At 37.5% G+C, this 13,787-nt stretch overlaps 1 protein-coding gene across 2 annotated transcripts in view; it reads left to right on the top strand.

Moving 5' to 3' along the window:
* DNAH7 (dynein axonemal heavy chain 7) overlaps window positions 1-13,787 on the top strand; it is a 224,034-nt gene that overhangs the window by 136,363 nt on the left and 73,884 nt on the right. For both annotated transcript variants that reach the window (XM_037523738.1, XM_037523737.1), the window contains exons 44-47: window positions 1,036-1,382; window positions 2,655-2,835; window positions 5,270-5,455; window positions 12,961-13,124. In XM_037523738.1, coding sequence (XP_037379635.1) covers window positions 1,036-1,382; window positions 2,655-2,835; window positions 5,270-5,455; window positions 12,961-13,124 — 878 coding nt within the window. The remainder of the gene's footprint in view (window positions 1-1,035; window positions 1,383-2,654; window positions 2,836-5,269; window positions 5,456-12,960; window positions 13,125-13,787) is intronic.

Raw genomic sequence — 13,787 nt, 5'->3', positions numbered from 1 at the left:
TTCTTTAGTCAGTTTCCAGTTAATTTTTGTATATAGATGAGTTAGTGATCTAAATTCATTCTTCTGCATGTGTTTGTCCAGTCTTTCCAGCACCATTTGTTGAAGAGACTTTCCTATTGCCAGTGTATACTCTGACTCCTTTGCTGCAGATCTTCTGTCCATTTCAGTGTGGTTTTATTACTGGGCTCGCAATTTTATTCCATTGGTCTGTGTGTCTAATTCTGTTGCAGTACATACATGTCTGGTATGTCATACCACCATTCATTTTGTCAAAATTGGTTGGGTATTTGGGGTCTTCTTGGACTCCACATAAATAAGTCATGTTTGTTCTATTTCTCTGAATAATGCTATAGAACCTTTGATAGGCATTGCCTGGAATCTGTATATTGATATAGGTATGATGTCCATTTTGACAATGGAAATTCTTCCAATCCATAAGCAGGAGATATCTTTCCATTACTCTGGATCTTCTTATATTTCTTTCAACAATATCCTATAGCTTTCATTGTACAGGTCCTTCACCTCCTTTGCTAAGTTTGCTCCTGTACTTTTGTCTCCTCTCAATCAAAGATGTGTCTCCACATTATAGCTCTCCCCTCCCCAGGGCCACCAGCCAAACCCAAGTTTTGCACACATATACCCAAACAAAACCACACAGCCTCTCCATCAACCTCTGGTTGAATGTATTTAAATCTCTTCAGTGTCTCTTCTCATGTAGTCCATGCTCATCTCCAATGTCCAAGAGGTGTTCTGTTTTACCCCAAGTGACAGGACCCCCTGAATTTAGTGCCCCTCTGGATAACTTTCAGTTTATGCTCCCAGGAGCCAAGCAGAGAGCCTCCTCTGACAATATCTTTGTCCAGCCTCTCTGGACAAAGTTCTCAATGTTATTGACACTGTTCTGTCACTGTCACCATTTATACCCAATGAACAGAGAGAGTTTCTATATCTTTTGCAATAGTTTGAAAATAGAAAATAATTGCAAGTAATATACAAACATTTCTTACAAAATAATGAGCATGTTGCTATTTCAAGGACATTACCGTGGTAAAATCCATGAAGAGTCCTCCTGCTGGTGTCAAGCTTGTTATGGAAGCAATATGCATCTTGAAAGGCATCAAAGCTGACAAAATCCCTGACTCAACGGGTTCAGGGAAAAAAATAGAGGATTTCTGGGGTCCAGCTAAGAGACTGCTTGGTGACATTCGATTTCTGCAATCACTGCATGAATATGACAAAGACAATATTCCTCCAGCTTATATGAATATCATAAGAAAAAATTATATTCCAAATCCAGACTTTGTTCCAGAAAAGATTAGAAATGCTTCTACAGCAGCTGAAGGCCTGTGTAAATGGGTCATAGCAATGGATTCATATGATAAGTAAGTATGAAAGATAAGAAAACTAACTGAAAACACTATTTTCCACTTGGGTTATTTAATTAATATAAAAGTTGAAAGCTATATAGATGAGAGTGACCTAAAAAATGCCTAAAACCTGCTATATGTTTACCTGTTTACTACGGGTAAGATTATACCAATTAAACATTAATATTACAGTGGTACTAAAAACTTTTGGGGCTCTGGAACTTCTTACCTCTTAAAAAAATCACTGAAAACCCCCCAAATTTTTGTTTACCATATCAGAAATCAAAACCGATAATCTCTTTAATATTTGATTTATTTTAAAATAGCAATAAAATACTACATGTTAACATAAATAACATTTTTTTAAAATCACATTTTCTATTAAAAATTATGGAAAAATTAGTGGTGTTTTGTATTTTTTGCAAATGTCTTTTAATATTGGGCTTAGTAGGAGCAACAGGATCTAGAATCTGCTTTTTCAATCTGTTGCAACATCTTGTTTTGATTGAAATAGAAAAAATTACAGTTTCACATACATGTACAGTTGGAGAAAGGGACTCCCTCGAGGGGAGTGGATATACATTGGATCATGTTTTGAAAACCACTGGATAATAAATATTCTTTGTGAGACAAGGAATCTTTTTTTGATGATTATATGACAACCATTTATACTATGTACAAAACAATAGCAAGTGTTGGTCATTTCTTCATAAAACATCTTTGTAGGATATCTTTTAAGTTCATACACAGTTTTTATCATTGTGCTTACATGCTATGTTGGGCCATAATACACTGCATTAATGATAAATTTTATTGTTTTATCATTTTGTTTAGAAAGCTAACTGACCATATTTTTCTAAAAGAGAATTTAGATTTATTCCTTTTTGCTACAAACATATTTTTAAGATAGCTGGTTTTAGTTAAGGGTATATTCTAAAATTTTTATAAATGACAAAGGTAAAACATCTCATCAGAAATAAGCTTTAACCAATTAGGTTTGTTTCCACAACTATTTTTGTATTTTAAATGGATATGCTATTCTCCCTTTGCAAAATCACCAGAATTACACTGTCAACAAATGAAGGTGTTATTTTGGATAAAAAAGTTAATTTCTATATGGCATCTCTTGTTATAATCATTTCTTATATTACTTTGATGTTTTGACTGATTCTTAGGAGAAATATAAACTCTAGACACTAGTACAGGTTTTGCATGAAGATGTGTTTTGAAGTATAGTAAGGATGTCAGAAAAATAAATTTGATGATTAATTTTACTTTTTTTTTCAGAGTGGCAAAAATAGTAGCTCCCAAAAAGATAAAACTAGCTGCAGCTGAAGGGGAGCTTAAAATTGCCATGGATGGTCTTAGGAAGAAGCAGGCTGCTCTGCATGAAGTTCAGGCCAAGCTGGCCAAGCTTCAGGACACACTTGAACTAAATAAACAAAAGAAGGCTGACTTAGAAAACCAGGTATGTGATAATAAGAGACAAATGTTAGGATATTTTCAATCATTGTAAATGAGAGTGATGTTTGTGCTAGCATACAATGGAACAATTTTGTTTTCTTACTAGTTGGGGGCTGACAAACTATGGCCCACACACCAAATCCACCATTGCCTGTTTTTGTAGGGCCCACAAGCTAATGATGGTTTAGATATATTTAAATGGCTGCATGGTAAATGACTGAGTATTTACCTAGTATCTTCAATTTTGCTTCTTGGCTCATAAAACCTAGAGTATTCACTTTCCAACATTTTCCAAACAAAAAAATTACCAGTCACCTCTGACTTAAATTACTGGGGTATTGAGGTAGATTGTCTAAAACATTTTTTATTCTATGGAAAGAAAATGGAGAACCAAAATGTTAAGTGAATTAGATTATACAACATTTAAAGGCAAAGCTGAGATTAGAATTCGATGACCAGAAACAAAACAGTCATTATTTATCCAGTACTAACTGTGTGAAGGCACTGTTAATCTGAGAGCAGTATACATGAACTCATTTATCCTCACAGCAGCCTTCTAAGAGGGGTACATTTTATAGAAACTAAGCACAGAGGGTTTAAGCAACTTGCTAATAGATAATCCAGCTTCTCAGTATTAAGGCTAAGATCTGACCCTAGGCAATCTGACTCTGTCAGCCTGCTGCTTTCTGTAGGATATATACACTGATTCTACATTTGTAAAAACATATGCTATCATGCTAATCTTTAGAAATGTGACCTTTTATTGGGTATGGTTTCCAAGTGATCCATTTAAGTTTAATAATATATTAGTGAGTTTGTGGTTGCTTACTATAAACCTTTTTCAACTCTACTGTATATAATTTTCCTTTTCATTATAAAATGTTGGAAAATTATGTTATAAAATTAATATATGCCTATATGTGTGAAGCTTTCAGAGAGAAATTTTAGCTAAAATATTTTCACAGTTTCTAATGGCAGCTTATTAGAATCTAAGATCCAAATGAATATATCATAAACATTGTTGGACAAAGAATGAATTTAGAAATTTGAAAGACAGAAGATATTAAAAGAAGGAAAATTAGAAAAGAAGGGAAATGTAGAAAGTATCAACAACATTCCAATTATATAAAACTTTCCTTAGATAAACTGAAATAGTATTTTATATCTTTTAATCTAAATGAGTTTATTTAATATGAATAACATTAGGAAAAAATATAAATCACATTTTTATTTCAAAATCATCTGAATGCCTCTGCTTTTATCAGTTATTTACTTCTTTTTTCAAGTAAATTATTTCATTTTGAACCTTAAGGTAACCTTTACTTAATCTTGTCTACTTCTAAGAATTATGATGCTAAGTAACTTGAAATTAAAATTAAATTAATTCAGCTATCCCCCTGGAATATTGCTATTGCGGGGTTGAAATGGCTTTTCCCCAAGTTTGCCACCTTCATAATTACCCTTTTAAAAAATCACATTGCTTAATTACATATAATCAAATTTGGTTGACAGTCTTATGCACAAAGTAGGCTCTCAGCTATTGATTGATGTCCTAATTTAAGGTTAATTGCAAGTGTGAGTAGGTTGACACAATTTAACAACTTGAAATTGTGCTTTGTAAGTAAGCATAAATTACTTAAACTTTTAAACATTTAACCTTTAAAATTATCATTAAATCAACTGTATGTTAAATGAAGGTAAAACGTTCATAGAATATTAAAAATAAAATTCATTTAGATTATTAAAAGGGAAAAAATCTATATTAAACAGAAGAATATCTTTATTATTTAACTTTCAGTGTCTCATACTATAGCCATTTCCTTAGAGCTATTCTTTGCATTATATGATACACATCCATTATGAATTTCATAAATTATATTAAAGTACTGTTTTGCAGCCATTCAGGCAAAGAGTGGGCAGGGTTTTTGGGTGGCCAGGATGCTTAACAGCAGGATCTTTACTCTTTGGACTTTCTCTGGATTCATCTTGTGGTCCTCTTTCTCTCTAGTTACTCGTCCTCTCACAGCCCTTCTGCCTTTGCAGTTCCTGTGTGACGTCATCCTTATAGCCTCAGCCTCCAGGCTCAAGTGTACACACTTACGCATGCCCACACCATATTCCAGGTGTCTACAGTCAGGAATGTGTATCCCGTGCTCATGCTCCCAAGCTCCTCCTGCATTAGCACAATCAAGGTTGCAGATGATAGCCACAGAGGCCAGTGACATAAAAGCTTCACTTACCCTACAAGTATATGTTTTAGCATGAAAAAAATTCTAAAACTTTGTAGTTTTCATAGTGATATAGCCCATGTTTTTCTTTAGAGAGTTAAAATTCAGTTGAAAGTTTGCAATTAAAGCAATAATTTATCTCTGAATTTTTGTAGAATTCTGAACTGATTGTAGTTTGGATGTTGATAAAAGCTGACTTTTATTTTTGAGGTTGATTTGTGCAGTAAAAAACTAGAACGAGCTGAGCAGTTGATTGGAGGCCTGGGCGGTGAAAAAACACGGTGGAGTCAAACTGCTCTGCAACTGGGGCAGCTGTACTTCAACCTGACAGGTGATATCCTCATTTCCTCAGGAGTTATTGCTTATCTGGGAGCATTTACCTCTTACTATCGACAGGTAAGGACACTACTTAATTTTAAAGGTCTCTTCCTGACCTTTCCATTATAGTCATCATTAATCTTAGTGGTTTTCGAGGTTGGTTGGTTGAAGTTTTAGTAAATAGGAAGAGCAAAATATTTTAGATGATTTTTAGTTGTGTATTTTAGTTATTCTATAAATTAGCTTGGTCAGATCCTCTTCTAAAATTGAATTGCTTTAAAATGAAAGAACTTCTTTAAGATGTAATGTGAGGGCCCTCCCCGGTGGCACAGTGGTTGAGCGCTGGGTTGTGAAGCTGCCCGCAGCCTCTGCAGCACCGGTTTGATCCCCGGCTGCTCCCCGGCCACCAGAGGAGGGTCCCACATGGCTCACAGACCTCTCCTGCCGCCCGCTGCTCCCCTCAGCAGTGTACTTCGGTCCTTCTGCCTGCTCTGCTCCCCGCTCTGGCTCTGGTGAATTCTCTCACCCTCCCGCGCTTCTGACTGTACCCAGTGCTTGTATAATAAATAAATCTTTAAAAAAAAAAAAAGTAATGTGAAATGGCGGGCTCCAATGACCAAATTTTAGTTCCAAAGAAGTATAAAGATACTTGCTGCCTGAGTGTTTCACTCACCTCTTCCCTGGGAGTCTCAGTAACAATCATGTCAAAATCACTTCAGAGACTGAAACTTTGAGAGAAGGTGACTCAACCTAAAACCAAATTGATCAGTGGCCAATTCCTTAAAAAATAAAGGTCAAGTTTCTACCCTTTTGATGGATCCTATCACAGTCTTCTTCTCAACACAATTGCTAATCCTGTCTCTGCTCCTTGCTTTTCTCTTGCACTTTTCAGTTTGTTCCCTCATAAGGCTCAGCATATTCTTGGGCAATCTTAAAGAAAATTAAACTGAAATCCAACCCAGGACAAAGTCCTTTTAAAGCAGGCACATAGACTTGGGGGGAAAAAAATTGAAAGAGCTAACCAAATAGAGAGTAATGATAATAAAGAGAGAAATTTAAAACATTTGGCCATGGCTTCTGGTGTCAAGCAAACTCACTGTAATGTGGAACTGGATCCTGGGAGAGAGCATTTGCTTGTGCACCGTCTCAGTGGAGCTTCACTTATTTTCAGGGCTTCCACTTAAGCGGGGTTGACGCTTGATAGCCACTTTTTTGGTTGTTTTCAACCAAACTGGCTTAAAACACTCATGTAGATGGTACATAGATAGTGCTTCTCTCTAAGCCTTTTGGATTCTGGTAGCCCTTGTCTTGGTATATAGCCTTCATATTCTTAGCATCTTCTATTCTTTATATTTGTGAATTATGCTGATATGGTAGTAATATCTTCTAGTTCAAACAGTTAACTTCTAAGTTAATATTGTTTACCTAGAAATAAATTAGTTGATAATTTCAGAAACTGATATTTATAAAAATTAAGGGAATTGCTTGGCAAATTGACACTCAAGCTGGACAGAAGATATACCCAAAGCTCATAATGTTATAGGGCAGCGCAGAACATCCTTTCCCCCTAACAATAGGACCTTCTGTAAATTTATATCCAATGTCCTTACCTGTCACCTTGTGGGATGGCAGTGTTGGGAGTGGCATGGGATGAGAGAAGATTACTCAAAGTCCATGTGGAGCATGAGAAGCCTAGAGGGGCTACACTGGAAGTAATGTGCAGCCCCATCAAAGGCAGTCTCCTATTATTGGCATCAGGTACAAAGGTGGGGCAAGTACATAGGGAGCGTACATGCCTGGGGGATGGCACTGGGGATGTAAGCTAGGGTGGGGTGACCAGGGACTATTGCCTGGGGGGCTCCATTATTCCTGCCAGTGTAAGTGTATTTATCTCTATTCTAATATCTGCCTGCTGTTTTCAGCAGATACTGGTTTCCCAGTAAGTTCCTCAAACCAGTACTTTGGCCCTTGGTGAGAGGCCCCTGCATGATCCTACACCTAGCTGACAAGCAGGAACTCTGGGCACCAAGACAGCAGCCCAGAGAACACTTACCATGATTCATGCAGCCACTTCATTCCATCCCAGCTCATCTCCATGAAAACTTGAAATCAATTTTTTTTAAGATTTTATTTATTTATGTATAGAAGAACTGGGGTATAGGCCAGAGGTGTGGGGGTTGAGAGGATTCATCAGAGACAGAGTGGGGAGCAGAACAGGCCGATTGACTGAAAAACCCTGCTGAGGGGAGCAGTGGGCAAGACAGGAGAGGTCTGCTGCGCTATGTGGGTAGCTCCCTGTCTGGCCGGGGATCAAACTCGTGCTGCATGGCTGCAGATAGCTTCATAGTGCTGTGCTTAACCCCTTGCACCATCAGGGAAGCCCTTGGAAGCAATTTTATCCCTTCTTTGCTTCACTATAGCAACTTAGGCTTTATTTTTCTTAAAGAATCTTATATTTCTGTTCCTTCTTATGAATTTATTCTCTGAGTCCTGCTACATAATCATCTCTCTTTTATCTGTCTCTTTTTCCTCCCCATTCATGGTGAAGGATTACGCGTGCCTTGGTGGTGGGCATGATGTTGTACCATACATCTGAAGAGGTGTGAACCTGTTGGGGGAAAGGATGTCCTGAGCTAATCCCATACAGGCTTTGTGGACCCCACCCCAGACCAAAGCCATCAGGACATTGGGAAAGACAAATCTTGTCACCACCAAAGGGAAGGTGGCTGGGACCTGAGGGTGGAGTTAAGCAGCCAGGGTTGGTATAAAAAACCAAACACGTGGGCCTTGGGGGGCTTGCTGTCGCTCGCCTCCTGGCTTCACGGCTCCTGGCTTGCAGCCAGCTCTCAGAGTGCCATTTGGGATTCCAGATCGGCGGATTGGGTAGGACTCATTTAAAACTTTGTCTCCCACTTTTCTCCCTGAGCTGTACATTTCCTCATTTCCCCTTCCCTTGTAAATAAACCTTTTATTAACCTTTCGTGTGTGCCTGCAGTAGAGTATTAATAAGTCCTTTTAAGCGCGGTTGAGGACCCACAGTCAGGCACCCCGTTTTGTATCGGGGCTGCCCTATAACAAACCTATACCCTTAATTCATAAATCAATATTGTAAACCTTTGTTGCTGCAATAAGAATAGTACAATTAAACATAATAATTAAGAAAAAATCTTAGTAACATAAAAAAAGTTTCACATTCAGTTCTAAGCATGAGGGTATAGTGGCAACTTCAGTTCTCTGCCCAGACACCCTGACTTTCTGTGCTTTCAAGTCTAACAACCAGCTCTTGTGCTCTTTTAGGGTTGACTTCCCACTTTGCCTGATGTTTGGAGATCTAGGATTGCCTGGGAAATCACTTCTGTGGGACAGGGCTTAATGAATGACTGACATAAGTAGAAATTTAATGACCTATCTCCTTTCCCTCTGATTGGAACAACTCTAAGGAATAACTTATATTCCCTGTTGGATCAAACTAGAGCCCCTGCTGCCAAACTTTGGCTGATCCCTCCCTTACCTTTTTTTTTCTTTTTTTTTTTTTCCTTCTGCCTTGACTTAATTTTTTTTCCTCTTTTTTTTTTCAATTTAAAATTTTTTTTATATTATTGTTGATTTTTAAACAATGTTTGCTTCCCCCCACCCCCTCAGGTGTAGTCCCCATAGAGTTTCCTTCACCAATGCACCCGTGCACCATCACCCCAGTCCCCTGTGCTCCTCCCTCCCTCCCTCTGATCCCTCTCCCTCCTCCTCCCCTGGAGTGTGTCTCTGATTTACAATTGTCCAGTTTTGCTTTGTACTGTTTGTTGTGTTTTGTACTGTTATTATTTTTTTACACTGATGTCTTATTTGGTTCCCCTATATTCCTGCTATAAGTGAAACCATCTGATATTTTTCTTTTTCCTTCTGGCTTATTTCACTGAGCATAATTCCTTCAAGTTCCATTCACCCTCCCTTACCTTTTATTGGCTCCTTTCTTTCCCTTTTCCTCCTTCCTTTAGCATCCCTTCCTTAATAAATCACTGCACATAAATCTTCGTCTCACAATGTGCATCTGGGAAAATCAGCTAAGACAAAAAGACCTTATAATAACTTTAGTTCTTTTCTCACATAAGTCACTGGATACCAAGAGCTCTCAATAAATTGAGAGTTGGATCTTCTCCCTCCAAGCTTGAATCTGAGTAGTTGTCAATTATTCATCAACCCCACTGTCAAGTTTTTAGTGCTCTTCATAAATAAAACATAGAAATTGCCATTCTCCTAGGATAACTGGGCCTGCAGAACCTCAACTGCAATACTTACGCCAATCTCCAAACAGAATCCTACATGGCAATAAAGACATACAAGCCCTGCAGTTGAATTAATATGAGCTTCTGAAGCAAACTTCTCCCTGCTAATAATCAAAGTCAAAAATGTTTTGGGTGGGAGGATATTTTCACTAAGGTGTACATTTGTCAGCTTTCCATTCTACCATCTATCTTAATACCTGATTACCAACCAAGACCCTTGGCTTTTAAGTTGAGATGCTTGTTCAGAGTTCCTCAGTTTCATTTCAGTTATTCTCTGCTGCTACACCCAAATATATAAATACATATGTATGTATGCATATATATGTGTATATATGCATGTGTGTGTGTGTATATATATGGGGTTACTTTAATTTCTAATCCAGAATTCATCTGAGGTGACATACCTGTCAAATTAAAACTGCATTCTACAGCAAAATTGCTGTTATGCCTACTTTAGCATCAAGTCATATCTGAGAAAACCTGTGGACCTCCCCCAAAAATCTGCTGACTAACCTATAGCTTGACAACAAAGAGATAAAATATCAAAGTAGGAAGTACGTATTAGGAGGCAGACTCCAAGTTAGAAATATTATCTGTCCCTCCTGCCTATATAGCCACACCATCTCTTTCTGTTATCAACAACCAAACCGAAATAAAAATAAAAATAATAAACCATATGACAGCAAGTACTTGTAAAAGGCAAGACTTTGCTCTAGTATTCATCTACTAGTGTTACAGCTATGACTGTGTTACATTACAAGCAAAGAGACTTTGCAGATGAAATTAAGGTAGCTAAAATAGGCAGATTATCCTTGGTTAACTCAGACTTAATTAAAAGCTTGAAACATCTTTTTGAGCAAGAGTAAAGAAGTCTCCAAGAAACAATGGGATCATATCAAGAGGATATAGAATTAAGCTTAAAGGTGTTCCTCCTGACCAAATTTTGAACAATTTGGGAAATGCCAAATAAGTAATGATGGTACATAAGTAATGATGGTACATAGTATAGCTATGGAAATAAGTAATGATGGTACATAGTATAGCTGATTGACTAAAATAGGGAAAAGTGTAGTTAAGTGGGTAAAGAGAATTAAAGCTACTAAGTTCCAGTTGTAAAATAAGTAAGTCCTGGAAATGTAATATGTAGTATGATGGTGATAGTTAATATTTTATATTGTATATTTGTATGGTATCTGTATTGTATATTTGAAAGTTGTTTAGAGACTAGATCTTAAAGGTTCTCATCACAATAGCAAAACATTTAGCCACAGTATAGGGTTATGATGTTAACTAGATTTATTGTGATGCTTATTTCATAATATATACCAGTATTGAATCTGAAATTGAATATATTTTGTATAAATGATAATCTTAATAAAAGGCAAAAAATAAGAAAATATTAATCTATACTGTCATAAATGAATACATTTTAAAAGTAAGTGCCTGCCAAAATCCAGAGTATTTACATAGTTACAAAGCATTTTTGCATAAAATGTTTATTAATTGCAAAGGGAAATGAGAAAATAGCAACTTAATAATCGAAAAGCTGTGATACAGTATTTCACAAGTGCTGTCTTAACTCAGTTATGAATCATGATTAAAAACTGAAAACCCTTACATGGATGGTATGTTAAACTCTCACTTCAACCATTTCCTTTATCAGATCAGAGCCTGGGTTATAATAGATATGTACCCAAATTCCAGAGGTCCCTAGATACCTACCACCCAGAGACATCCTCTTTGTCCTTGTACTTGTGCAATTATTCAAAATACCTAGTCCCCAGGAAACTGGCCAGCTCCACTTGCTACATATAAACTGCCTCCTATAGATCCACGTCACTGTTATCCTGTCTCCAGGTACAACCTCTTGTGTGGCAACTTATCTCATTTGGAGCTATAAGTAGAGTGTCACTGGGCTGAATGTCTTTGTTCTGTGTACCAATTTCCAAAGGCATTTTAATCACACCTAAGACCATATGATTATGATACTGAAGCCTGCTAATCAACAACATCAAGTAATAAAAATTAATGCCATCAGTAAATATACAATTTGAAATCATGTGCCATCTAATGAGATGCAATGAGAACATGTCATCGTTTCTGTGATATTCTTACAAAAGGAACATAACCTGAATTGAATTAGGAGGGACCATCATACATACCCATGGGTGGTACATTTTACAAAATGGCTAATCAAGCTCACGAAAATCACCAATTTCCTCCAAGCTGTCATGATCGTTCCTGTGCAACCCAAGGGAATGTTGATCAAACCTTCTCAGTAGGAACCCAAAGGAGAGAGTGGTGCCTATCATGCCCTCTCATCCATGCCACTTTGCACACACAGCATCCTCATCTGCCCTGGGCTGCTACCCACACTGCATAAGCCACCTTCCCTTTGCCTCCAGTTTAATGATTTTCCCCAAATCTTGTCTTTCACTATTTCTGAACCCTTTGTTCTGTAACTTCAAATTGGCTCTTGCCGCTGATATTCTGAGTATAAACCTGACCTTGAACTATCCTGGTTTCTGAGCATCCTCCCAGACTGCAATATGTGCCTGGTCCTTGTTGGTGCCTAATAACCATGCCAGGGTCCCTCCCCCAGGGCAGGTGAGAAAAACATGTTTTTGCATCTCCTACCAATTCAGTTTGGATTTGCTTTTATATCAGAGAATTATACTAAATTTTGCTGTATATTTTTCATTTAAAGAAAATATGTAATAATGTTTATAACATGAACATTTGGAAAAATAAATGGAAATTATTCTTTCCAGATACAATTTTTTTTTTAAAGATTTATTTATTTATTTATTTATACAAGCACTGGGTACAGTCAGAAGCACGAGAAGGTGAGAGAATTCACCAGAGCCAGAGTAGGGAAAAGAACAGGCAGATGGACCGAAATACACTGCTGAGGAGAACAGTGGGCACGGCAGGAGAGGTCTGTGCACCATGTGAGACCCTCGCCAGTGGCCAGGGATCGAACCTGTGCTGCAGAGGCTGTGGGCAGCTTCACAGCCCAGCGCTCAACCGCTGCGCCACCAGGGGAGGCCCCAGATACAAAATTTTGACTTGCCTGTTAAGTGATCTTTCTAAACTTTATCTTAACATTGGATATAAGTACATATCATTTGAATACGTAGCTGACTTACCAAATCATAATTTTACTGGAAAAAATGTGAGCACAACTCATTTTTGAGGTAGAGCTAAAAAATGGTTTGTTTGCTTGACAAAGTATAATGCAAAGAGTTTATTTATTTGGTGTCTTTCAGCCTCATGTTCATATATTTCTTTTTTGTCCTAAAGATCCAAATCACAGAGTGGACAAGTTTGTGCAAAGAAAGAGATATTCCCTGCTCAGATGATTACTCCCTTATGGGTATTCTGGGAGAAGCAGTGACAATTCGAGCGTGGAATATTGCTGGATTACCTTCTGACTCATTTTCCATTGAGAATGGGATCATCATAATGTAAGAAAATATATTTCTCTGACAAATGATGTTTTCTAATAAGTAGATTATTTATCTGTATACCTTTTAAAAAATTATAGCTGGTGATTTTTTAAAGTATTGAAGAAAATTTTTACTTAGAATTTAAGTAGCTAAAGTAAATATAAATAATCACAACCACATTGGAGACTGTAATAAACTAAAAAATCAATGTGACATTTGTATATATTTTAATCAATTTTTTTTAAATTTTTTTTTTATAGAGGCATGTTTTATTTATTATTTGTTTGTTTGTTTTTGTTTATACATGCACTGGGTACAGTCAGAAGCGCGGGAGGGTGAGAGAATTCACCAGAGCCAGAGCGGGGAGCAGAACAGGCAGAAGGACCGAAGTACACTGCTGAGGGGAGCAGCAGGCGGCAGGAGAGGTCTGCGCGCCATGTGGGACCCTCCTCTGGTGGCCGGGATGCAGCCGGGGATGGAACTGGCACCGCAGAGGCCGCGGGCAGCTTCGCAACCCAGCGCTCAACTGCTGCGCCACTGGGGAGGCTCTATTTTAATCAATTTTTAACAAATGCAAAGACTTCATATAAGTCAAGTTCAAGATTCTTGTTACCATTAAATACAGGGTTTTGTTATTGCATGTTAATGAAAGGTGCAGCAGTAGTAATTAGTGGTGATGGG

This window comes from Talpa occidentalis, unplaced genomic scaffold (genome assembly GCF_014898055.3).
Source record: "Talpa occidentalis isolate TD23 unplaced genomic scaffold, MPIMG_talOcc4v2.1 talOcc4.3, whole genome shotgun sequence".
NCBI lineage: Eukaryota > Metazoa > Chordata > Mammalia > Eulipotyphla > Talpidae > Talpa > Talpa occidentalis.
This window is presented reverse-complemented; position numbering and strand designations above follow the sequence as displayed.